This window comes from Kryptolebias marmoratus, linkage group LG24, assembly GCF_001649575.2.
Source record: "Kryptolebias marmoratus isolate JLee-2015 linkage group LG24, ASM164957v2, whole genome shotgun sequence".
Taxonomy (NCBI): domain Eukaryota; kingdom Metazoa; phylum Chordata; class Actinopteri; order Cyprinodontiformes; family Rivulidae; genus Kryptolebias; species Kryptolebias marmoratus.
The window spans coordinates 7242737-7270397 of NC_051453.1; the positions used below are offsets into that span (position 1 = coordinate 7242737).

General features: G+C 39.0%; 1 protein-coding gene across 24 annotated transcripts in view; it reads left to right on the top strand.

Annotated features, from left to right (window-relative positions):
- ptprsa (protein tyrosine phosphatase receptor type Sa) overlaps window positions 1–27661 on the top strand; it is a 214226-nt gene that overhangs the window by 183271 nt on the left and 3294 nt on the right. For 10 of the 24 annotated variants that reach the window (XM_017413357.3, XM_017413362.3, XM_017413359.3 and 7 more), the window contains 12 exons: window positions 1517–1564; window positions 5378–5475; window positions 6296–6325; window positions 7958–8081; window positions 10296–10471; window positions 12163–12282; window positions 14485–14639; window positions 15510–15795; window positions 20049–20227; window positions 20395–20521; window positions 20613–20738; window positions 24743–24897. In XM_017413357.3, coding sequence (XP_017268846.1) covers window positions 1517–1564; window positions 5378–5475; window positions 6296–6325; window positions 7958–8081; window positions 10296–10471; window positions 12163–12282; window positions 14485–14639; window positions 15510–15795; window positions 20049–20227; window positions 20395–20521; window positions 20613–20738; window positions 24743–24897 — 1624 coding nt within the window. The remainder of the gene's footprint in view (window positions 1–1516; window positions 1565–5377; window positions 5476–6295; window positions 6326–7957; window positions 8082–10295; window positions 10472–12162; window positions 12283–14484; window positions 14640–15509; window positions 15796–20048; window positions 20228–20394; window positions 20522–20612; window positions 20739–24742; window positions 24898–27661) is intronic. The other 14 variants (XM_017413370.3, XM_017413371.3, XM_025005301.2 and 11 more) reach the window with 3 other exon arrangements.

The window sequence follows — 27661 nt, forward strand, 5'->3', positions numbered from 1 at the left end:
ACCATTTTAAGAAGTATGCACATATAACATCTCTGTGAAAACCCAGAATTGAAATTATCAGGAGAATCCTAATCATCACTATTTGGGTAAAAATAAAAACCTTCCTGTTAATGAATAGCTAAAGTAAGTTTCTTGGAGTTTACATTTCAACCTGCTCTTTTTTTCCCCTTTATTCTGTCTCCATCTCAGTTTTTCTTCATCTTTACCCACCATTACAGCATCTCATGCAACACTTTACACCCCCACACTTCTGTAAAGGAAACAAAAAAAAAAATTGCTTTCTCATCTCAGCCTGTATAAATCAAGCATTTTCCTACAGAAAGCACTGCACACTTGAACATCCCGCAGACACCAGCCAGTCTCTTGTATGTATCAGCAACCTACATGTTTCTCTAGATTACAGCGGCAGCTATAACAACCATGCCCTCCTCCTCGCAGTTCTGTCAAATCACACACACACACTTCCACATAAACAGAATCAGACATGCCTGTACCTCCTCCCTGCTGTGATGAATGACGTTTGGAGACAGGGGATCAGAGTACCACCCGCAAGGCTTAATTAGTCATTGTCACAAATCAATTAGGGAGAGGAGGATGTTCACTGTCTTCATCCTTTTGCTCTCACTTGACGCCGTTAGTGTGATGTCTACACACTAAGATGTCTGCTCGAGGTAAACTCATCTAAGGTTTAGTTCTGTTACCAGTATGCAGGTTTAGTTTCTGACTAGAAGAATTGACTTGTTGCTATATTAGACAAGTCAGATGTTTTGAAAGTAAATAGAGCGACTTGTTTTTTTTTTTTTAACTTTGCTTCAGCAAAGCATCTCTTTGTCACAAGTTCAGCTAAAGTAGTCTCAGGGATCCCCTTTCCTTGAACAGTTGGGGAGACCCTAGTCGGTCTCGACGCAGCCTCGGCTGGCTGTTGCCTCGGAGGACCTTTCCTCTAGAGGAGATAAGATTCCCTCTGAGTTCTGACTCGCATCATCTCAGGCTTCACAGCTGTCAGCCAGGAATGTAGACCCTTTTCCACACCTTTCATTTCCAGGGCCTCAGTACAGACAAAGACACCATTCAAAGGGAGTTTTCAGCAGCAAACATAAGCTTGTTTTTCCATTTTCTCTCTTTTTCTCCATCATCTCAGAGATAGCAAATCAATTTTCTTATCCGTGATCTCTGTGAGTGTTGATATGGGGTTTTGGGGGGGGGTGTTCTCAGTTGGCGCAGTAGAAGCAGACACCCATAGCCAGCCAGTCTGCTCATGAGGCTGGTATTGGCGGCTAAAAAGGAAGGTCTGGTCAGCTCTAGAACAGTTTGCTTTACTTTTTTTCATATCTGTGTAACACACTAGTCTCACAACCCAAATTCAGATCGCCCTGAAGGCCGGAGTGAAATCAGTTTAAAAATTTCTCTTATGCTTTACATTATCACCTTTAATCTATGTTTTTTTTCCATAGCATTTCAAGTTGCATTGCAGGCTTTTAAAACCATTGTGTCTTATGTTTACTGTTCTTTACAGATTCTGGTCTAAGCAGTCCTCAGAGTGAAGCAGATTTTGACTATGAAAGTTAGTCTCTATGCTTTTTTAGAATATCCACAGCAGCTTTTTTTTTTTTTTTTTTTTTAAATAAGCACCTTTATAATTTTCTGTGTGTTTTAGCTTCACTTGCCTCAGTTTACAAACGCATAATTTGCATTTGATTATGTTTTTTTTTTTTTTTAAATGATGCTGCAAAATTTGAGCAATAAGTATGTTGTTTTGTACTGGCACTCTGGATTTTTTTTAATTGGATACCAATCACAATATTCACTCAGGCTCTTGGCTTTGCATTAATCCACCATGCATAAATAACATGTACATTCACTCTTGCTGATGTATAGATGCTTTAAATGTGTTTTTTAACAAGCATAAAATTTGTGTATTTTTTCTTTCTTTTCCACACACACCGTGTTGTTGTTTCCCCCTCCTCTCTCTCTTACCACCACTGCTCCATTTCCATTTTCAACCAACGGGGTCTTTTCTGTGCTCTGAGATAACGAGCAGAATTAATTAAAGCAGTGCCAAACAATGGCTCGACATTTGATCACCCCCTCTTCCTGCAAGAGAATCATCCAAGAGAAAGCAGGGTTTCTAGTTTTTCACCCACCCCTCTTTATTTTCCTTGCTTACCCGCAGACAGACTTCTTCTCTTTTATATGTAAATACTCAACTTCATAAAAGAGCTTTTGGAGAAACTGGCTTGGCTTATCAAAAAGAATGATTTTATTTCTCAGGCACATTGACTGCAAATCGGTAGATTGGAAACGGTTAATTAGAAGCTGGTTTGTTGTTCTGTGTTCACCCATCACGCTGTTGATTGCAGTGGGAAAAAATGGAAGGCTCTGAGCCACAACAGAAAAAAAAAGTGAAGTGTGAGTTTTTGTTAAAGAGGAGAGTAGGAGCTTTAGATTTGGGGTAGAGAATAACAACAATGTTGTCCTTTGGTAATTTTGTTCAGCCACATACATTGCAAAGCTAAATGGGAATTTTCTCCTTTTTTCCCCTTTTGTTAGTTAAATGCTGCTTTCACTGTAAACATTCAGTAGTGAATGACTCAAATAAGATGCTTTGAATTAATTTTGACCTAAAAGCAAAACAAGGGAGTGAAATACACTGAGACAAATAGATCAGTAGGTGTGAGGTCCAAATGTAGCAAACTGTTTAAGGCAAATTTCCAAAAGCATTATTTTAAGGTTTGAGGCATTCCCAGCCAAAGTTTAAAAAGAAGAAGTAAACAAATGTATGGATGAACTAAAATAAGTTTAGTAGCCTGAAGAACTATTGATCAAAACCACTTTAAAAGATCACAAGAAAGGCTGGCTCCTTGGAATCAAACTAAAGAAATTAGAGGTGGTTTAAAACGTATGCAGATTATTTTATGGTTGTATCTTACACACATTCATCGAGACACACAGAGAGTAAACTACACAACTGCACGTCCACAAACATTCTTTGATCTCGGTCGAACATCACATCATCATTCTCCCATGGAGAAGTAAAGGCCCCTCATTTGCATTTACTTATTTCTTTTTTTTTCTCATTTGAAGCTAATAAAATGACAACCGCATTTAGTTTGAAATTTCTCCACTTTTTCTTGATGTGCATTTGAATAAATTTTAGCATTAAAAACCCCACTCACCCTGAAGTGGTGCCTCCACAATGAGCTACGCTGTTCTGGCTTTTAGAGAAGCTCAACTATAAATGTACAAAGAGGCTGAACAAAAATGGGAAACCAGCTCATCAATAATAATTATTAATGTAAATGATCTGTAAAGACGTGTGTGTGTGTGTGTGTGTGTGTGTGTGTAGTAGGGCTTTTGTCAAGCAGCCTGTTAATGTGGGATGTCCGTTCTTGTCCAGAGGATGCTTCCAGTGTCATCTCCATTTGTCTCATCGTAATCCTCATGTAATTTATTGCCTCATTGTTCTCTCAGTGTAAAATAAAGAGCTGTTACTAATAAAAACTGTCAGGAAAAAAAAAAAGAGCTGAACTCTTAAGTGCAACAAAAGCGACCAAAACATTAGTGACCTCTGTGACACTGCAGGGATATTAAGTGCCGTAAATTAAGGATGCTTAATGTGATTATGCCGATTTGCACACCCAATTAGGTCTGGTAACTTTTTTCTGTGACCAGATGTCAGGATTTTGTTGACTTCTGACCCCAATGCTCAGTATAAATAGGAGGCCTCTTAACTAAAAACATAAGTGTTCATAAAAGGCTTCACACAAGGCCAGAGCCTCAGTCCATGGTTGTTCCATATTCCACTACATGACCTCAGCTTTATACTCCTAAATGGATTAGTGACTGGAGTGCACAGCTGGGCTGATAATAGCAGATGCAATACATTAAAAAACACAATTTCCCCACCAAAGTGAAAGGATTGTTCTTGGGAGAGCTCATGTTGGGATTTCAGAGAAGTGCAGATTGGAAATGTAACTGAGAATGTTTATTTGTGTGACGGAAAGGTTGGGGGTATTTATCTTGGCGGTGGTGCTCATTGGTTTGAGAGAACCAGCAGATGGAGGAAAGGGTATTTTGCTTGCTTTGCACTAGCTGGCTGGATTGGAGCAGCTCACTGTGTCACTCAGCATCACTCACACTCCTAAACCACCTGATCCCCCTTTCACCTCCCCTACCGTACGCCCCCAGGTCAGGGCTCCATTCCAGATTAAACGGCTTTCTATTGAAGCAACAGTAAGAATAAAAATCCCAATGTGCTCAGTTGTTAGCTCACTGTGCTAACAGCAGAGCACATGAACAGATAGGCAAGTGTCAAACAGCTGTGAACTCAATTTTGTGCTACAAACATTTGTACTACAATTAAAACCAAATTATCTCTTGCTTTAATTATTTCCTTTTTTTCCAATTGACAAGAAAACTCACCAAACTGTTCCAACTATAAACAGAGATGTAACGGATAGTTTTCTATAGAATATGCCTTTAATCTTAATTTTCTCAAAAACTTTTTTATTTTTTAATGTGAGGTTTTATTCATATCTTTGCCTTCCCTAAAATATGTTAACATAAATGTAAATCTGTTTAAATGTTTTTGTTTTGGAAATGTAGTTTAAGGAATTTAGGATCATTTTGATTTTGATTTGATATTTTTATTTTGATTATTTTGATATTTTCTCAACAAAGCAGAAAAGATGTGTGCATTAGATTAGCCAAAGATAATTATTTTACTTTAAGTAACCAGCTGTTTTCTAAAGTTTTGCTGATATTTATTTAAGTTTTTTTATATTTACAATAACAGAGTTGTTTTGTTTTTTTACAAACCAGTGATCAAGTTCTTAGGGGTTTTCTTATTTACTTTTATTGGCAGCAGATTTACTGAAATAAATTTGTACTTGTGATTAATAATAAAAAAATAATTCTTGTGCCATTAAAAGTAATTCCTCAAGCTATTAGAAGTGTTAATGTTTCAGCCAGAACTGGCAACACTCTGCAATTTTCGCTTAAATTTGCCTCTTTATCTCTTTTCAAGTTGATCATTTTGAAAATTACCGTTGTTTGCATACCATGCTGCTAGATTGAAAAGAAAAACTTTTTTTTTGTTTTGAGCTCTGGCCTGGACTCATAGCATCACAGTTATTTGTTTGTTTGTGACATTACCATGGTTTTCTCAAGCTTCCTTGTCACTAAAAGCAAAGCTGTGTTGTTAAATCAGCAAGAAATTCTCACCCATTATTGTGTGTGATTGCACAGTTTTAAACATGTGTCCCTTCAACTTTTCACCTGTGTTAATGAATGTTTTTGCTTTGTTTTTGTTTGTTTCCTTTCATGAAATTTCTGTTTTTATTTAATCTTTCTTTTTTTTTTTTTTTTTGGCAAGCAGGCATGATGAACCATCCTCCCATCCCTATCTCGGAGCTGGCCGAACACACGGAACTTCTCAAAGCTAATGACAACCTGAAACTCTCCCAGGAATATGAGGTGAGTGGGCCCAAGGTTCAAGAGTCCAATAATATTGATTTCTGCCTGATTGTGTTTTCACTGGAAGAGGACAAAGAAGTCTCTTCTGTTGTTTTGTAAAGCCAAGTTATTTTTTCTTTTTATGTCTATCATTCTATCATATCTGTTTGTTGCCCGTGGTGCTGTTGTGAGTGTTTGAGCAATTAGAAAAACAATCCATTGCTCTCACCTCAGTGTTTCATCACATTTATTTGCAGGCTCAACATTGTAAAGCAAGAGAAATATCAAGTTCAATCATGTAGCATTTTTCTTAGTTGGTAATTGCAACTCCTGAGCTGCCAAATGTGATCTCATTTTTTATATAAAAAGAAAAAAAATGTTTTACTATAAAGCATGCCTTTCTGCACAATAAAAAATTGTAGACACAAAAAAATTAAGTATTCCCATTTTAATGAGCTTAGGACTGAAGATGGTCTCTTTTCTATGATGGAAATATAGTCTATTTTCTTAGTTTTACACTGCCAGCCAGGCCCGTGTGTGTGTGTGTGTGTGTGTGTGTGGAGGGGGTAACCGAGCTGTCTGAGCTCTGAGTCCGCTGCGGTTATAAATGACACCAGAGTTGATTAGAAATCAGGAGCGCTGAATCAGCTCTCGTTTGCATACAAGCAATATTCTCCCCTCTCCGTCCCTAAATCACCGAGCCTGTCGTCTCTCAGCTCGCCGGCCTAAAGTAGAAAGTGGGTACACCGGCACAGATTGCCGTCATCATGGCCGCCGGTGGATGTTGGTGGATAATGACAACTCATAGTAATCTAGTATTTCTTGGGTATCTATTATTCAGGAATCCACATCCGGACCGTACACCAAATGGGTAAGTTTGTTCCTTCGGCTGAGGAAGAGAGACATAATGCCGACGTTACAACTTTAAATGACTTGGCTTTGAGAGAGCCTTAAAACACCCGCTCATTTCTTGGTTGTTTTTTTTTTTTTCCTTCTCTCTCTGTCCGCCTGCATACCCTTTACGCAGCCGCACCCCTCCAACCTGGAAAAATAAATGGCCGAATTAAATAGAGAAGTGTAATTTTAATTTTGTTATTTTCTTGATGAATGGCTGTTCGTCCCGGCGCCCCGGCTTGCCAAGCGCAGCTCTGTGGGGCTTTGACTGATTGGTTTTTAGCCAGGCGGTGTGTGTGTGTGTGCGAGAGAGGAGGGAGAAATGGAGGGTAGACTGAGGAGAGCAGAGAGAGAGAGAGAGAGAGAGAGAGAGAGAGATGAGGTGGAGAGGCTGTGTTAATGATGAAGATTCACTGAGAGGAGATGGAGCAGGGCATCACAGCAGGGGAATGGAGATGAGGAGGAGATAATCTACAGCACAAACGGCAATGAAGAGACAACCAGACCTTTACCTGACGATGCTGAGGATACTATCAGGCAGGCAGGAGCTAAAGTATGCAGTGCAGGCCCTGTCTTCTTGACAGGGGCTCTTCTTTCATTTCCAACACATCATCACTGATCAGAAGGGAAAGACAGAAAATCTACAGAGGGAATTGAAAAAATGTATATGTTTAGAATAGTTTCAAATGGAGCTCTGCCAAAGTAGACAACTTTATGTGGTTTATTTTAAAAAATAAGAAATAAATACTAACAGTTGTGCATTTCATTTATGTATTTTTTGACTGGATGTTTCAGAGAAGGGACACTAATCCGTTTTATGCACACAAATATGCACGCACAACCAGCTTGAAAGATAATTTAGAAAAACTCGGAAAATAGCAGGAAAGTCGATGGAGGACTATTAAGCAGAAAGGGGGTGTAAACATCAGAGAGGAGAGGGAAGATGAAAAGGATAAACAGAGAGAAGAAAAGTGGAAGACTTTAAAGATGAGATCATGATAAGAAAAATGAGGACAGAGGAGAAGAAAGAGAAAAAAAATAACAGAAAGAAAGGGGAAAAAAAAATCTGGTGAGTCTAAAACAAAGGAAATATCTCATTGCTATGACTACATGCAGATTGTGTGTAAAAGTAGGTTCAGTTTTTCCCTCCAGCCCCGAATGTAAATATCAGTTAGGTCTGGATCTCCACAACAACCGGGCTCCCAATTCCCAGGCAAACCAGTGGTAATGAGATGCTTAATTATCCTGAAAAGAGCCCATAAGATTTATTGCAAATTATTGTATTTTTAAGAAGCTCCCTAATTTGTATTTCACAGATTGTCCAGCCTTGTTCCATGCTCCACCTATCATAGGAAGCGAGTTGCTATCTTGATCAATAGTGTTATCTGTCATTGTGCACCTGCTACATTAGCAGCTGCCGTATTTAAAGCAGTCAGCAAGCAGATGTTCAAGATAGCCTGTATTCTTTTTCTTTAAGTGAAATCATTGTCTCGGTGTCTCTCTCCTCTTGCCAACACCGAGGCAGTATTATTGCAGCTCAGCTCCTCTCACGGCTCCTCTGATTGCTTCTTCATGTGTGCATGTTGTGGCTGTCTCTGCTTCCCATCAGTCTATTGATCCGGGCCAGCAGTTCACCTGGGAGCACTCCAACCTAGAGGTGAACAAGCCCAAAAATCGTTACGCCAACGTCATCGCCTACGACCACTCCCGTGTCATCCTGGCTCCCATTGAGGGTAAGGTTCACCCCACACTCGCCACCTTCACTCAGATGAACCAATCTCAGGCCATTTGGGAAATGTTTTTTTCATAGTTTAAGTATTGAGTACTCTCTACTAAGTATGCACATTATAGATGAGACAAAGATGATTTGTATTAATTAAACATTATAAAACAAGATTAACCATATCTGAGGAAAAAAAGTTGAATTGTGTGTGCTTTTTTTATATTTCGCGAGAGCAAATGGAGGATTACAAAATAAAGGGGGAAAAAGACAATTAGATGAATTATGCAAGTTTTGATGCATGAAGCAAATTAGAACTGAATCCAAGGAAAATTATTCATATGTTTAGTTGAGAATTAGTTAAATCAGTCAATGAGTGCGTGGAGCCAACATTTTTTTTTTAAACTAAAGGCTTGTTTCAGCCGTGCGTGCTTTTGTTACAGCTAAACAGTTTACGCAACAGAGTTATTTATGAGTTGGAGTGAGGACTTGTTTCAGCTCATCATTGTGCACAGCACTCACTTCTCTCACACTCAACAGGGATCCAGGACTTAAAGCAGCGTTCACAACATCCCATTTGTCTCATCAGATCTCCCCTTTGCTCCAGACTTTCCTCTAACTGGCCACAGACACTGAGTACTTAGAATCTCAGAGCCAAAGAATCTCTTCCTCCGATTTCTAAATCTTAAGGGACATTGTCGGAGGTACTCACCCTTCACCGCTGACATTGTTCTGGCTCTGCATCACCAGAAGAGCTCTCAACTCTTCACAGTAATGCCAAAGTCTATACTCCACAAGACTTTTTTTTTTTTCTTCTTTTTTGTTGGAGCTAACTGCTCAGGGTGGATTTCAACATCACAGAGCAGTCAGGCCAAATTGACAGTGCAACAGCATGCAAAGAAAATTTATCCCTAAGAAAAAGAATGCCTCGTCCATAAATACATAAATTCATCAAGTCTGAAATTTCTATTTTACACTGCAGTGATTTTGCTATTAGTCGCAGCAGCAGAACGATTCATGCACGCCGTCATTCTCTGTTCACTTAGCTATGACTAAAGCCAAAGCTCCACAATCAAATTTTGCGACGTGGTATTTTTTTAATTACATTTTTCTTCCTTTTTTGCCTTATTTACATTTATTTTTCTTGTTTTTGTCCTTTTTTAATCTCTCCTCTGTTTGCACTCGCTCCAGCTCTCAGGTTTTTGTTATTGTGCTCCTTCTCTCCACCCTGGTAGTTGTCCGCACCGAGTCTCATTTCTTAAATTAGCTCAGTCGAGTGTTTTATTGTTTGCTGCTTGAGTGAGGAGACGTCAGTCAAACAGACGTGACTCTCCAACGCAGATGCCGTCTCACCGCAGTCTCATTTCGAATGGAGGCATTGTCAAAGTCGGCTGAACAAAGATTGGTGGTGTTCTGTCTTATCACTGTCAGCTTCTCGGTGTTAGACGAACTCTAATCAAAAGATTATCTCGTCCTGGTTTAAACCTTTTTGTCAAACAAGTTTAAATGACTGATTCTGTTGTGATCCCGCCCCAAGCTTTCAATTTAGTGGCAGACGATGAGGGGATGCAAGATTTTAACAGCGTTTACACAGACGCATATCATCATTGGCCCTAAAATATTACACATTCATGTACAGCGACAGGACCAGTGAGTCACAAAAAAATCTGGCATCCTGAAAGGGATGGGATTGGTTGTGATGTCATTGTTGAGTGACTGATTTACTCCTCTGATCAGCTTTTGCATCACATCAGGCACAGACTTCGACACCATTTTTATGCAAAGCCAAACCCAACAGAGGTACACAAAAGAAAATTGTGAAATAAAAACAGCACAGGTAAATGTGAAAGTTGGGCACTTTGGTAAATATAATGGAAGAAGACATCTGTCTTTTTTTTTGTTCTGCAAAACCTAAGATTTGAAAGATTGTAAGAGAGGTCTAAATGTTTTTGATACTTGCTGTTTAAATTGTTTGAGTTAGTTTGCTTTTAGAGTCAAGATTTTTTTTTTTTTTTTTGCATTTTTACACATGTGGTTTAATTGGATTAGAAACTGTCATTGTGTGTGAAAACCCAGAGGCATTGTGGCAGCTAGCACAAAACTAAAGGTGCTAATAAGGACCTAAAGGAAAATATAGAAATAGAAACAGCTTAATAAATTAGACATAGAAATGAGTTAACCCCTTCAGAAGCACCACTTTTTTATCTCTTTTTTGTCCTCTTTGTAGGTATTACAGGTAGCGACTACATCAATGCCAACTACATCGATGGCTACAGGAAGCAAAATGCTTACATCGCCACCCAGGGTCCATTACCAGAAACGTTTGGAGACTTCTGGAGGATGGTGTGGGAACAGAGAACAGCAACTGTCGTCATGATGACCAGGCTGGAAGAGAAGTCACGGGTATGTCTGCTATTGTTGAGCCACTACTCTGTTTGTCTTTTGGCTGTGTTCTTTTAAAACCTCTCCTGACCTCAACAATAACTTAAGTCAAACCACTGCTTCACAAAATCAACCGCATCGATGGCGCAGATTTACTGATTCACATATCGGATCCACTGTTGGTGCAGGTAGTTTTTATTTACGTGGATTGATTTCAAAGGACCCTACAAGCTTAAAGGAAATCACAAGTGAGGGTGATAAACAGAGTCAAAAACTGGTTACCTGGGTGAGTTATCGTCACAGATTTGGCTCAGTTTTATCTCCATATTTGCAGTGGAAACAAAAGGTTACTGCATGTTCCCTATAGTGGTTATAGGATACCAAGCTGCTTCACTCAAACTCCACAGTGCAGGAAATGAAAATTACATTTGAAACAAGTGATTGTTCTGGCATCTTAAGCAGAATATGTGACCGAAACCTCCCACCACCATCTGTTGATGGTGGAAGTTGGAAGAAAATCTGGAGAGAGATGTCTGGAATACATTAATGTTTCATAGTAAGAATATTGATTTTTTTTTTTCTTTCAAACCACTACATTTATTTACCAGGTTCCTTGTTATTTTAAAGATGAAAAGTTTGACATTTTTCCTGCGCCGTATACAAAGTTGTTTAATTTCGACTTCACCCTAGTATGATTAATTTTTGTCAGTATGTAGTAATGATAATTCCCAAGAAATTGTTTGCAAGGAATCTCATTCTACTACTGAATCCCAAGTTATAGTATCCAGTTCTGTAGAGGTGTGGACAAAATGTCAAAAAGCCAACTGTGATGTCTTATCCTGTCAACTCAAACCAGCATCAACATCCAACTCTCACCCCAGGTGTCTCCCCTCATTCTTCTCCCCCTCTCTGTCCCTTTTCAATTGTTTACCTATCTCTGTCCTGACATGCGCATTCCCCTTCTGTCAAACGTGATCAGGATTAGCGAGCAGTGGAACTTGAGTGTCAGCTTCAGCGGGAAATGGGAGGGAAAGCTGGGGAGAAGCGTGTCTTCTTCACTAGCTGTCACATTTCATCAGATGTCCACCAGTGCATCACACCCTAAACTGAATGAGTCTTTATTAGGTGGCCTGTTGGAGGGAGAAACAGGTGTTGTGGTTTCAGATATACTATACTCCCACTGGACAAGAAAATACCAATAATGCTCACAGTCATAATAAGAAACCTGACCGGGATTTGTTCAGAAATGAATCCTACATTTTGCTGAGCTGTAGGTGGAACACCAGAATCTGAAATGATGATGGAAGTCATCATTTGCAGTAATTTTAAAAAGCATGTGCTTTATGTTCCTGATGGATGGATTTGTTAAAGGATTTACAAAAAAAAAAACAGGAAAGCAAATGAAACTAAGCTGTGGGGAGAGGGGTTGTTGCAACAGTCATAGCTGTTCTCTCTGCATTAGCATTGTTTTTCAAAAGTGCATTAGAAAAATACTGTGGAGTTTCTGTCATAACTTCCACAGAAGGGTTTGCTTTCTGAGCGCGATATGAGAGTTGATGTTTGTGTTGTCCATTTATATATTTCTGCACCGCCTCACTTTCATGTGTGACGTCGATCGTTAGCAGAGAGAACATTTGATAGAATGCGACACATTGAAGCTAACACCTCCGTCTGCTCCTCTGCCTGTCTTCTTCTCACTCCCTCTGTCTCAGATTAAGTGTGACCAGTACTGGCCCAGTCGTGGCACAGAAACCTACGGCATGACCCAAGTGACCCTGCTGGACACTATAGAGTTGGCCACTTTCTGTGTCCGCACTTTCTCCCTTCACAAGGTAGGAGGCTTTATTTTTTTCCACACATATAGATTCACAAACATGATGTGTTTTTATTTGGCAATCAACACAGAAACCACACAGGGCATCAGAAAGTACCTTCCTGGTAGCCTTTACAAATTCTTTTTTGTCTAACCAATATTCAAAATCTCTTACAAGGACATACAAGGTACTCTATAAGCATGCTGAAGCAAATAACTGTTTTTTGCATTACAGGAAACTGTATTTTTAATATTCATTGTCTGCAAAGTGAAAAGAGACATTTTAGGGCTTATCTTGGAAAACAATACAGACCCAAAGTTCACACAAAAAGCATGAAAAGAGGCCTAAAAGCTGGGCTGTTTTGCCATTCAACGCAAATTCAAACCGAAGAATAACTTGTTGTCTCTATTGTCTCTCCAATCCACTCCCCCATTTTACCTTGTTTAGCTCCGGCTCTCCTCAATAGATCATGTGTTTATGTGCATCTGCCAAATTGGAGCACTTAGGTAAAGTGAGCAGAAGCGAAACTCAATATACATAATTGGCAGACTGCTCTCATGCCTCTGTGTTTTTGCACAAAGACCCTCACAGAGCGCACGCAAATTCAAACACTGAAACACACACATTGTGTCCTCACATGCGAGCACGCACTCGGCTCGGAGCTTTTACTCACTCGTGCTCAGCTGAAACATGATGCTCTACACAAATAGGCACCCACGAACTTGAACAACACACGCTCATGCGCTGACTTGCACACAGACGCGAGGGGGAAGAAAAAAATAAAAATAAAGCACTACATGTTGGCTCAATCTCACACGTGGACCTCATGGTAATATGAAGTCGAGGACTGATTAAAAATGATCTGAATTTTCCTCTTCACCATGTAGCACCATGTTAATAGCACCGCTGACTTTTTAGCTGGATGGCCAGTGAAACAGTGAATGCCAAGCTGAGCCAGTGAAGGTAAAGATAAAAACACATCAGCAGCGATAAAGCTCGCAAGTTGACATTCAGGCCCATTTTCATTCTGCAGCCCTGAGACTCTCTATTAAACCCACCGGTACAGTTATTTTCCTGTCTGTCCTCTCCTTCTTCTTTGCAATGCAGAACTGTTGCTCTGATTTCTCACTCAGAGGTTCCCACTTTACTGGATTTATTGTAATATATAAGGCAGCAGAAGCAGGCAAAACACAGAACCTATGCACACACACATACATACTGCAGCTGCTGGGGTACCCAACCACTGCATGTGTTTATCCTACAGTGATGCAAAATTGTATCTGCTGACAAAACCTTTAGAAAAGAAAACAAATTCTTAAAAAAAAACAGCCAGAAATTAGTCCTGTTCATGCAATGTACCTCAGCTGCAGAAACGCAAAATGTCAAAAGCAAAAAAAAGAGAAGATCTAGGTCAGTTTGCTTTTAATTACCACACTCATTTATTCATTTATTCAGCAAGGAAAAATTTCCCTCCGTCAGGAAAAGCAGAAGCGCTGCACTGAAAAGCAAACAGTCCCTCTATTAGAGGATCTTATGAGAGTAAAGAGAGGAGTGGAGGACGGAAACGATCTGAGGGATATTTAATTTGCTCTCTTCTTTTCCTTCTGCTGCAGAAAAATCACCTTTCTCTAGATCCCACCACGTAGTTTTGATGATTCAAGTGTTGATTTTAAGATGCAAGCTAAAAGATAACAGTGTTTGGGAAGCTGCTGTGGTCTGTTTAAGATAAGGATGACATCATAGGCAACACTGCACCTAAAGTCTTTTTTAGACCGTGCAAAGCCACAGAGCTTTTAGCCGTAGAGGTTACAAAATGTTTTTAGCTGAAAAAAATCACGATGAACGACTAACACATAGATATTTCTTCAAAATAATCTGTAAAAATTTATTAGAAATCATGAGAATCCTCAGGACAAAACAGTGCACCAGCCTATTTCTATTTCAAAATAATTTTCATCCTAATTATTGAATATTACTAACAGTAAATGGTTTAGGTCTAATTTGTGAAGGCATAGCTTTTGCGTTAGATCAGTTAAGATTTCGCTTTAAGTTCTAAGTTAAATGAAAACAACCAAAATAGGACTTTTTTAAAATAAAATTCAATGAGAGCAACACTGCAACTTATGTCTTTTTGTCTTTACTTTTTCATAACAACAATAAAATCAGTCACTTCTAAAGCACGTCACACATCACTGTCACGTCTAATGTCTTTCTTTCCAGAACGGCTCAAGCGAGAAGCGGGAGGTTCGTCAGTTCCAGTTCACGGCGTGGCCTGACCACGGTGTCCCAGAGTACCCGACCCCTTTCCTAGCCTTCCTCCGTAGGGTGAAGACTTGTAACCCGCCTGATGCCGGACCCATCATCGCTCACTGCAGGTCATTAGTAGTTTTATGCTGTTGAGGCTGTTTAGAATGTAATAATTTGTTGCCCAAATGAAATTATTGTGCTTTAATGGAAATTTAGACTTGGCTTTGCACCTGCGGATATAAGTTAACAGCAGACAGAAAAACCCCCAAAACATGTATTTTGTTTATACCAGTATCATTGTTTCTTTTATATCCAAAAAGCAGGCAGGATGGCAGCGCGCCGTCTCATGTACATTCTATAATACATTACATAACAGACTTTAAACAAGCACATGCTCTCTTTCTTATGTGACTTCAGTCTTTTCTCCTATTGATTTTGGTTTCATCATTCTTCTCTCTGTGGCATCCTTTTTAACTGTTGTCATTCTTCGTACCATTTTTTTTCCTGCTGTCAAATGTCACATAGTAATCCCTCCCCACCTTGCCTGCCTCTCCCTTTTTTTTCCTTTTCATCTCTTCCTCCTTATACAAGCTGTAGCTCTCAAATGTCTTATTCAAATTGAAAACTTCCTTTTTTTTTAGTCGCGATAAGGAGACTTGAGTGAGTCCAAAGCACTACACAATAATTCAAAAGTTTGACAGCTTGCCATGCTGAGTCTCCTTCACTCTGCTAATGTTGTTCCATTTGTCATTTTTATTCCTTTTTTTTTTATTATTATTTTATTCCAAACAATCACACTATCGCCCTGTTTTCTTGTGCCTTCTCAGTTATTTAAACTATATCTCCATAACAACCATTGCTGAAAACACTATATATATTTGCATGGGTAAAATGAGGTAAATGTATGAAGAAGAAAAACCCAATGAGAGTACTAAACTATAGGAACAAGAACAAAGACCAGACTGATCTCTCTTTCTGTTTGTTCCTTTCCGCTACAGTGCTGGTGTCGGCCGGACAGGCTGCTTTATAGTAATCGACGCCATGCTTGAGCGTATCAAGCACGAGAAGACGGTGGACATTTATGGCCATGTGACGCTGATGCGCTCGCAGCGGAACTACATGGTGCAGACAGAGGACCAGTACAGCTTCATTCACGACGCGCTGCTGGAGGCAGTGGCCTGCGGGAACACTGAGGTGGCCGCCCGCAGCCTCTACTCCTACATCCAGAAGCTGGCCCAGGTGGAGAGCGGCGAGCACGTCACTGGGATGGAGCTAGAGTTCAAGGTGCAGAAATGGAGTAATTACCTTAAAGACCTGGTCATTTTTATGCTCTTATTACCTTTATATTAAAAACTACTTTTGGGCTTTAGCCTTAAAACGGCGGAACGCCTTGCTTATAGATTCTCTGAGTCTGTGAGTCACCTGGCAAAAAGAGCTGACCTGTCTTTATTAGAGACTAATGACTGAAATCAATAGAGCAGCATTAGGTTTTTGTCATCCTAAAAGCTTTCTAAAGAAAAAGAAAAATCCTGGCATTACATTTTTTTTCTCAGAAGTCATTTTGGCTGCAAATCTAATTTTCTTTCTCATTTTTGTTCTTGCATCCTTATTGTTATTTGCTGTGATTCTAATGATTACTTGCAGTCATTGGACTTTAACGTCAAGAAACTTTTTTAATTTAGCGGTTTTAACAACCCAGCCATATTTCTGAAACCATTAACTTTGCTTTAAGCAAGTAGCGTTGACACCAAAACATAAGATTAGAGAACAAATCCCAACGAGCGGTAACTGGGAGAATGAATTTTAATAAAGTCGTGCTGCACTATGAAGCAAAATTTTCAAAGTATTTCAAACAAACTTTACTTGGAGTCAGACAAATCCGATGAATGTTGCTTGTGTGGCTCAGACAGAGGCACGTACGCTCGCAGAGTTCACCTTTTAATATAGAGATCTGCCTCTTGAAGATGCAATCCCTTTCAGTCCCAGGTAAGCTAGAACATAAATGAAATCTCTCTTATTTGCATTGCAGCTGCTCGCCAGTTTGTAGTTAATAAAATTCTAGGTGCACTAGAAAAAAAAATCGTATTTAATTATCTGAGGCTCACTTGAATTCTCAGCTTAGATAGATACTAAATGAAATATTGCTGTGCTTTTTCTGAAACTAGAAAATGAAAATGTTAAAGTCATTTTTTTATTTTTTTAACCAACACTGGAACTTTGTGGGAATTTGGACCAATATGCACAGTAAAAAAAACTGGGTTCTTTGCCACATGGATTAAAGGTAGGAGTTGTAGCTGCATTTAGGTCATAGAAAGAAAGGATGCATAGTTTCATGCAGAAACTCATGACAAAGCAGGGAGTGAGGATAAACAACAAGGTGCAGTGTTTACGTGGATATCCACTACGTATCTTAACAATCATACACTTATGAACTCACCTCAGCTTCTGTGCTGCAGTCAGTATCTGCTGACCTTGGACTGCATGCACCCTCATTTTCAAATCATCCGTCATCTTCACATCGCCATTTATCAGCACAGCCTCTCTGCCAGGAAACAATAATATTGCTGGTGTGTTTCGACCTTTTTTTTTTTTCTTCTCCTTTTTTTAACTCTGGCACACACACAAGTGAAATAATATCTTGCAATTTGTAACAGGGACAATGCTGAACTTGTGTCAGGAGCCAAACTGGGATTAATAATCTTGGCGTTACAGTCAGGACAGAGGTAGGAAGTTTGTGTGAAGATGGCTAGGAGGGCTAAGTAATTAATCCTTGGTTATGAAAAAAAGTAGAGGTGAGTGAAAGAATAAGTAGCAGCTAATGAGCAAAGGGGCATCGGTATGCTATCTTGGAAGTCAGGTGATTCCACAGAAAAGTGCATAATGGGAATGTGTTGGAAAACCTTTTGGCTCTCGTGTTGGATGTAGCATGCCTTAGAGTTAAGCCATGACTGGAAGAATTCACGGGAGTTGAGCAGAGAAAATAATTCCACTAGAAGGATTTGTGGTGAAGCTGTCAGGCAATCACTTTGTTGTATGCTGTATGTGCATGAATAACAAGTGTAATCACGGAACTATTTATGCACAAAACCCACTTGCAGAAAGTATTCAGCAGAGTTCAGAACATGAATTACAACACAAACAGAAAGGAGCTACCAGGCTGCTGGGATCCATTTCTAATTAAACAGCACAGGAATTGTTTAGAATTCACCAGTTGAGTTTTAATTGGGATCCAAATGCAAACAGGAAGACAAAGATCCTCTTTTCAGTTTTACCAGAAGTGAAGATGGTAATTTCCAACAAGTTTACATCATAATCCTTTTTAACACAAAGCAGAATACAATGCAGAGGAAAATTAGGGTTTGAAAACTTTTTTATGAGGGATATGTAAAAAATACTAAATAAGATCCAGTACATTTAATTATAGGTGTAAAAATTTGCATGTCACACAGTTTTAAATTTATTTTTTTGACTCAGTTTTTTTGATAGCAGGGAAATGTTCAACATACCTAGAACACAAGCAACAGTCTCAGAGGGGTTCGTTTTATGGCGTTCTCCAACCTATTTCCTCTGCATACATCTTTGTTAATTGCAGTCAAAATGTTCATCAGCTCACGTGACTTCATCAGGCTGAAAATTCATCAGGCTTGTTCAGATTCAGTCTCTGAATATGATGGTGGGGGACGCAGGAATGGTTTTAATTCTCATGGTGGTTATTTTTACTCAGCTGTCTGCACAGAACAGTGCGCTACCATTTCAGAGGCTGTTAAATCTTTCTGAAGGTCTTTAACTGTCAGCTGGGACTTTAATTTGCCCTTCAAGCAATCCTATAACTAGTACTCTTGGAAAGATTTCTCAGTCTTCCAGACCTTAACTTGACCTTCAAAATAGGCTGTAAAAAATATAATTTGATAGTTGCATTACAAATTGAGAAAATACATTTTCTGAAACATCTGTAAGTATTCTCTGATAGTCATTCATAGGCATTAATATTTTAATTTTTTTTTCAAGTGCAGGCAGCTGCTTATTAAAGATGCTGATTGTCTTGCCATAGTTTGAAAAGGTTTGTCTGTAAGTCTTTGAAGTTCACCATATCTGGCCTTTTTAAATGATTACAATAAACAAGTTTAACAGGCTAAAGTAATTTGGTGTAAGCTGTCTGAGAACTTATAATTATGTCTAAACTTGTGCATTCTTCTTTCATTTTTGTGCTTTTATTAATTTTTTACTTGCAGAAAATCAGTCTATCACATACAGTAGCTTCTTAAACCAATCAAAAAGTAACACAAATAACTAAGTAAAGCATCATTATGATGGTTCTCTTCCTAATTTATGTAGTCCACCATCCAGCTGACCGAACATACTGTACTATTAAAGGGAAGGAGCTGGCAGTCATGACTAGAAAGTATGTTTCTGCCTTGCTGCTTGCCAGGTTTGGCTCAGTTCCCCGCACGCTCTGTGGTGTTTAGTGTTGTAGCTGAGGCCCTCTTTAGCAGCGCCAGACCAACTCAAGCCTTTCCAGGTGCTTATATGTTAAACAGATCAAAAAGAAAACCGTTGAAAGGGACAAAGTCAAGTGAGGAGAAGGAAAATTCTGGATGAATCTCGGGCCAAAAAGAGAGCCATACTGATTTTAAAGAGCAAAACTGGAGAAAGAGATTGAAAAAAAAAAAACTGGATGGTATTCGGTGCAGATAAGCAGAAGATATGTTTGTATAGTTTGACAACCAAGCAAAGCAAAATGACCTGACAAAGCTGTATATTATTTGATGGCTAATGAGCAAACACACAAAACACAAACTCTCTTTGTTTAAACACTGAAGCCTATAAAATGTGATCGTTGAAACTGCTGACCCCAGATCTCCTTTTGTGTTTGTTATGACGGTGATGATGTTGCAATATTACTTTTTGTTTTGATCACTATGTTGTCTGTGTGTGTGTGTTTTCTGAGCATCCCTGCTTCATGAGCATATACCATGCTGCCAGTATCAAAGGCACTAGTGACCCACTTTCAGGGGAGTTTTCTATTTCATACAGACTTGATGCAGAGGCTTGTTAGTCAGGGTGCGTGGCATATTTTCCCTCTTTTCTTCCGACTTTGCAGGACCTCACAAGTTGCAAATGAAGGACAAACTTTTAGAAAATATTTCTTTTTTTTTAATAAATAATGTTGCTTTGAAGAGATGCCATTGTAACCAAAGCATGAGTAAGATCAGATTCAGATTGGGTCGTCTTTATTACTTTCTTTCATTGATATTCTACGCTTTTGTTAATCTGTCTGGCACCTGTTTCCCTCACCCCCCTTCTCTTTTTTTATTTAATCATCCTCCACTGGTTTTCTCTCTCCTCCATAACTCATATCTTTTCTATTCTTTTTGTAACTACTGTGTCTATTACCAGTTCCTTTTTTCTTCTTCCTGCCACTGTCCTTTCTTTTCAGCATCCCCCCCCCNCCCCCACCCATATATTGGTCCATCATTCTCCCACCAAGCCATTCTTCCTTTAAAGTAATGATCTATCTCCCCATCCTTCCTCACCAGCGTTTGGCCAACTCCAAAGCCCATACATCACGCTTCATCAGTGCCAACCTTCCCTGCAACAAGTTCAAGAACCGGCTGGTCAACATCATGCCCTACGAGACCACACGTGTCTGCCTGCAGCCAATCAGAGGCCTGGAAGGATCTGATTACATCAATGCCAGCTTCATTGATGGATACAGGTAGGAGAGCTGTGACAGTCATGCACATGTGAGTATGAGTTGTGTGACAGTCTTGTGCTTCTCACAAGACCAAGATGAAGTTCACAGTATTAAAGTTTTGTTGTGTGAATTTTCATCATTTGTGTTTAAAACTAAACTGATTTTCTTGTGGCGTTATCGTAAAACAGGCAGCAGAAGGCTTACATTGCCACACAGGGGCCTCTAGCAGAGACTACAGAAGACTTCTGGAGAATGCTCTGGGAGAACAATTCCACTATTGTAGTCATGTTAACCAAACTAAGAGAGATGGGGCGGGTAAGGCTTTGATTTTTTTTTTTTTTTGTCAGTTTTCAATCTCGTGTTAAAACAAAAATAGTAACATTTTCTGAATGACTCATTCTCTCAGGAAAAATGTCACCAGTACTGGCCAGCAGAGCGCTCCGCCAGGTATCAGTACTTTGTGGTGGATCCCATGGCAGAGTATAACATGCCTCAGTACATCCTCCGGGAATTTAAGGTCACAGATGCCAGGGTAAGGCATTCAGTATTTGGGGATTTTTGGTGCAATTTGTGGATTTATGTTGTAATAAATGAACAAGTGAAATATTGTGTTAAGATTATTGCAACATCCACTAAGACTCTTGATCATATTGATAGCACCACTTCGGTGGTTACTGCAGCTGGAAGAGACAATAGGTTGTTCTTGCGAAACAAGCTTTGCATATGACTGTTTACAATTTAATTTTTGTTTATTAAGTCAAATTAACTTTATACTAAATGACATTGACATTTAAGTAAATGCACCCTGCAGAACTGGAGTACAATTATGTTTTTTATCTCGGTATATATATTTTTTTACGATCAGATGATTTGAGATCAGATGTGTTTATGAATTTAACATGGTTTAAAATGGGTTTATATTTAATAGTTATCACCAGTTTTCACATCAGTAGTAGATTTTACTCTTCCATAAGTTGCTTCTTTGAACCAGAGTGGAGGGTCTTTTTTGACTCCTATTATATTTTTATTTAGAAAGAGTAATTCATAAAATTTCATAAACAGCTTCATAAACAGCTTCACCAACAAGTGTCCTGGGGACTGTTCAAAAATTAAACAGGCTGAGAATCGCTCCATTGCAAAAATATGACAACTTGATCATTTCTTTCTCCAGACCTTTTAAAATTACTTAAAGATTGTAATTTCCTTCAGTATTTAAGATGATTCCTACATGAAGCAAGACTTCGCAGTGGCTTCAATATTGAGAGTTCATGACCAGAGTGACTTTTATTGAGCTGACATGTGTGAAACCTGTTTCACACCACCTAAATGATGTCTTTATCTCAGGATCTTTTTTCTTTGTTCCAATTAGATCTGACAGCTTGAAATAGCAAAAATGTAGCAGATGAAAGAAAATTTTTTTTTTTTTCTTGCAAAAATCGTCCGAGTTATTCAAAGATTTCCCAGTCAGTGTAGCAGGTAGTTGCAGTACCTGTATTTTTGTTGATATTGGTAAAGACATATACATGTTCTTGCATACACGTACAGGACATTATATAAAATTGAAGAATAAATCAGAACATCAGGCCTAGACTCTGTGGAAGCATAAACTGAGCATCATGTGCACACATTCCCATTTTTTTAACTACATAACCTGACACAGTGTGTACGGTAATATGTCTCTAAACAGGCTCCCATACACACACACATACACACAAATATGCATATAGGTTATCCTGGTCACTCTCTGCTACAGAGCAATCTGAATGCTGACTTAACAACATACAATAAGCCTATCAGATACTGTACATTTAAATGAATTCATGCATGCCATTGTCCCAACATGCCATTCTGCGTTAAGGAGTGGTCATTGTACAGCATTAAAGCAGGCTGAAACGTCAAAGTGCTTAACAGCACCAACAGAAAGTCAAATCTTATCACATTTATGGGAACAAAGCAGAAAGATGGAGAAGATGATAGTGCTGCATATGGTTTAAAGTGGAGTTGTGTTTGTGTGAGTGTGTTTGTGTGTGTTTTACAAGCCCCAACTCCCTTTTACTGAGCGTGCGTGCATGTAAAGAGTGTTTGTAAAGTTGGCTTTAACAGCAGGTACCGTCAATCAGATGTATGCTTTTGTTTTTGCACAAAAATGTGTCTGTGTGTCGTCACATGCGCCTGCACAGTAATAGCATAGACTTCATGCAGTAATGGCATAGACTCCACGCCTCAACACTCACATCTACAGAGCCAGTCACGTATTTAATCACACAATTTGACACGCCGTGTGGGCCCCCAGGTTGTGTGTTAAATTTTCCTCTTTTATTTATTTATTTTTTCCTCCACGTTTTCTTTGGCATGCTTGGTTTATTGTGTTGTTGTCTTTGCCCCTCTCTTTCATTTTTAATCCCCCCACTGAGGCTAAATGTTTTTGAGAGGAACAACAAAGGCACCAAAAGAAAGAAAACACACGATGTGTCATGGAACAGCAAAAGAAACATGAGATGATAAACAAAGAGAGTCAGTACATGGAGCTTAACTTAGAATCACTGTATTTGTCAAGTGCAATAATGGAGAGGAGTACATCTTGGTGGCAGCAGTGCAGAAACGTGTTTGCAACAGTACGTGCAGGTACATTCAATAGACAGATAGTGTATATTCTTCAAGATACAGCAGCTACATACTGTAAAGCCACCGTATGGTTGCCATTTGCATTTTTCCTGTTGGCAGTAGAAAGAATTTGTTAGCTTATGGCAGAAATCCAGACGGCTAAGCGAGAATCTAGGGCAAGTACTTGTTTTCCTGAACACATTTCATGTTATTCGGCTCATTTTTGTCACTGTCATGAAGCCTTTTCTGTGTTCTTAAAAAAAAGAAAAAACAGGAAAACATCAGGATGGAGCCATTTATATAGAAGTTGATTGTTAAGAAGATAGTTTATTTTTTTATTCTTTTCGATTAAAATATCAGTTTTCTCGCTGTAGATGTAAATTTCTTCCAATTCAGTTCAGTCAGATTTACAACTAAACTACTCCAGGTGTTTTGTTTTATTTTTTTATTTTTTTTTTTTTGTTGGTTAGGTTTTATCTCTGTCCTGACAAAAAGCAGACATTCCAACATAAATGCTAAAATATTAATGTGTCACCAATAGGTGGTAATAAAGTCATAATTAAATATATCAGAATACAAAAAAAGTACATTCAGACCCAGGGAAAAAATCTCTGACAATTGCAGCTTTTTATCCTCAGACACCATTAACCATTTCTTTTAGTGATTAACTTTTGCAGCAAATGATCAAAATTTAATGGTGACAGAGTCAGAACAAAGCCAGCCAGAATTTTAAAAAAAAAATGATAGAATTGATTCCATTGGCTTCTAGCGCACAAAGCAAATGTGTTTCTGTGCAAAATGGGCTATTTTGCTCTTTACAATCTTCATTTGTCAAGTGCACACTAATACACCAATAACTGTGTTTTTAAAAATCTCCAATTGGGAAAAGAGTTTGTAAAAATCTTACTATCTCTCAACAACTGTGCCATTTATCTGTGGATGAGAGGTGCAAACACAGCAGAAAAAATCTGATGCAGAATCTGTAATTTGTCACCACAGAAAAAAGCAGGTATCTCTGAAAAGTAAAAAAACAAAAAACAGCCCAGTTTTCAGCTGACTATTTACCCAACAGTGCAATTCCAGTGTGATCAAAATGGAAAGAGGATGTGTGTGAATGACATCTAAAATCTGAAGTGAAGTCTGTTGTGTGGAGAGGTGAGAAACCAGAGAAATGAACACCTGGTTGTCTTAATTACTGGTGGCATCAAGCAGAGAGTCTGTGTGCAAAACTGCTTGTCTCTGCTGACTTTCTTGGCTAATTTGTTCTCCCTGTGACAACTTGAAAAGAACTTTCGTTACAAGGACACAAGTATTGACTGTGCGCTTGCAGACTGTATAATAAGCTCTCTCAAAACAAAGCAGATCTCTCCCCTTGTCCTCCATGCAACCCTGCTTCAGTGTGAGCATTTATTTAGGAAATTTTGTTTGTATGGGAAGCCATTTCTGCAGCCCCATCTTTAAAACTACATTATGGGACTCAGTATAGGAATAAACTGTTAAGATTTTTTAGCTTGCATGTTGCATTTTTCATCCAGTCTTTTCTCCTGTGCTGTTTTTTGCTCTTGCTTCTTACCGCCTTCGCTCTGCTCGTCTATCAAGCTGCTTTATTGATCGCTACGCAGGATTATCCTATTCAACACGGGCATCTCGAAGAAGCCACTTGTCGTGGCAGATACACTATTGATTAGTTTACCAGAACCATACTTCTGACACACACATAAACTGTCACAGTAGGGAAGAAAATGGAAACAATCTGCTTGGAGGTTAAAGGACACTGTTTCTCCCATGTGGCACGAGTGTGTGACTTTATCTTCTTTACTTTTTCTTAGTGATGTCGTGCAGTGTGTGAGGTGGCTTGGCTTTACACACACCTTTTAATTTCTGCACATTTTCTATAATCTCCATCCTAACTTCCTTTTCTGTCATTTACAGGATGGCCAGTCCAGGACAGTAAGGCAGTTCCAGTTTACTGATTGGCCAGAGCAAGGTGTGCCCAAATCCGGAGAGGGTTTCATTGATTTTATTGGCCAGGTCCATAAAACCAAGGAGCAGTTTGGACAGGATGGGCCGATCTCTGTCCACTGCAGGTAATTCATAATTCACCTTAAAGATGAAAAAAAGACTGTGATTTAGTTTTGCTTCCAACTGAGCTCCAAAGACATACTTTCTTTCCTAACAGGTTATAAGGCTTCGAGAATCAAGGCGAGATGAAATCACTTCTTAAGATGCTTAAGATTGTTTTGCTGTGCAGTTCATCCCGAGGTGCAGCTCTAACTACATCTCTAGATATGATTTCCCCTCTCATTTCTTCTACACTGGATTGCTACCTTTGCACTCCAACAGGCCCTCCTCTTCCATAATTAATAAGGCTCAGATGTGGCTTGGCATTTGCAAAGAACAGACCTATGAAATGATACGGCCATTCTTTTGGTTTTATGATCACTTCATGGCGCATTTCTATGACTTTTTGTGTTGCGTCCAGGATAACTTACATCATTAACTTGAAGTTCTGGATGAAGGCAGAAATTTGTAATTGGTAGCGTTTGCCAATTGGACCTCAGATTATTTGTATTGAATGAACAGGATCCATCTGAAGGGTCACAATAAACATCGTTCTTGCTTTTTGATTTTGCATGTGCTGTATGAACAGGAAAAAAAAAAGCAAAGGGAAAAAACTGTTATTATTATGTTTTCATTGTGTGATTGGAATAAAAAAAACTCTTAAACTCAACAAGTTTTTTGATGAAAGTACGCTATAGTTTACCACATTGAGGAATGTTCTTTATTTCACATAAAAATATTGTACTTATTTTGAACATAGTGTTGCTTTTACTGCATATACACACCAAGGCACCATTACATCATCAAACATGACATCAGCTCTTTGGTTTTAAAAAGAGAAAATGATGTTATCCGGTTAGAAAATGGCCCTCTGGGACTTGTAATGTGTGTAAGGGAAACTCCAATAAGACTGAGTTATTTTACCTTTCTATGAGGCTGTAATTGGAAGGAGGTGGGAGCTGTCGTTCTGTGTGTGGCTTAGTTATTGCAGGACTGGAGTAATGGACAAAAGGACTTTCGGCCTATTAAAGGCAAGAGTCACATGACCACTCTTTATACTGCAGCTTAATGAACAGTTTAAGGATTCTGAACACGTCTAAATGAACTTAGTTCAGTGGTTTTTTTAGGAGAGCTCAAACTCTAGAAGTTACCACACTAGATTTAAGCATGAGTAGATGACTCTCATGATGCAAATAACTTGTCCATTTTTTTATTTAGCTTTCTTATGAAGCAGAAGATGATCAACACTTATAGGTTTATTGCTATTAATCAAGCAACAAACAGGTGTCATCAGGCATATCTCTCTCTCTTTTTTTTTTTTTTTGGAAAGACATTTCTTTGAAGGAGTGATATTGATTGCTTGTTTTCATTTGTCAGCACAGCAGCCACCTCCTTCTGCTTCTCTTTTCCTTTCCCTCCTTTTCCAAGCTTTATCTCAAAGAGAAGAGCTTACGTTTTGCTTTTCTCTTACTCTTTCGTTTTCTATCACCAGACTTTCCCGTCTGTCATCTGCCTATTCCTTAATCCACTTGCTCCCTTTTTTCCCCCCTCCCCATCCATTCATTCTCCTGGACCCCTTTTCTCTCCCTCTCCCTCCTCCTCCTCTCTTTTCCTCGGCCTCTATCTAATATGCCCACATGCTTTTTGTCATTAATTGCATGATTACTTCCTGCGAATGGGGACATGAAATCCTCTCAGCCTGCAGTGGCTTGCCGAGCTTTAAGATTTGGATCGAAGGAGGTTGAAAAGAGAAAGAGGAGCTCGGAGTGAGTTTAAGAGCCCATGTGTCGAGCCGAGAGCGACTCCCAGGAAGCAGCTTTGGGTGGGCTGAGAGATAGCACTGCGTGCTGGGGTGATAGTATGTTCTGCATGATTAGACTACAGTGTTTGTTATCATTGAAATTTAGTCAAACTATACAAGCTACCTTTGTTCTCCACATACACACAGCTAGTTGGTGGCATACATAAGCCAAAAGTGTCTGCAGCTATCAGTTTCGCTGCTCATTCAACAAAGTGGCATCAGAGGCTGGAAGAAGCTCATATAAATTTGTTGTCACATCAATTATTGTTCCGTTGGTGATGTGGAAGTCATTTCACAGCAAAGCAGCTTAAAGAGGCAACTCTCAAGTATTGCAGGATCCAAGTTAAAACTCAGGCTGTATTTCTGGAGAGCAGCAGCAGCCTGAGTTTCTTATTTTCTTTTGGCACATAGAAGGAGGAGCTTAATAAGACTGAATGTTGTTTGTGTGTCTATGTGATTTAGGATGTGTGCATGGGTTTATGTCCTTCCGGACAAAAATGCATGTGCACATGTAAGTGGATTCACAGGGTTCTCGCATGCAAATTGTCTCCTTGCCATCGCTATACTTGTTACCTTGCAGGTGATATTTTTGGATGTGAAACTTAGCTTTTTTTGTCAGAGCTACTGATACTGCTGTCAACAAGCCATGTATTTTATAGAAGATGTTAGTATAATACTCAGACTTTGACCAATTAGAGTTTTTCAATAGACAATGTCATCGCCAGTTTTTTGAATATCAGGGTCACCAATGGATGATTTATGAAGCTGTTTGCTTGGTTTTTGGACCGTAAATATTATAGTTTCATAGTCACACACATCACATCTACTAGATTTTGGAAAAGAAAAGAAAAATGGATTGCCTGTGATTCAATGATTTAGCCCTAAAGTTTGATATGAATCAGTACACGTTTTTGCTACTCGTGCTACAGTTTATTGAAGACACGCTTTGAATGCAGTTCAAAGAAAAAAAAAAAAGTTGTGCATATTTT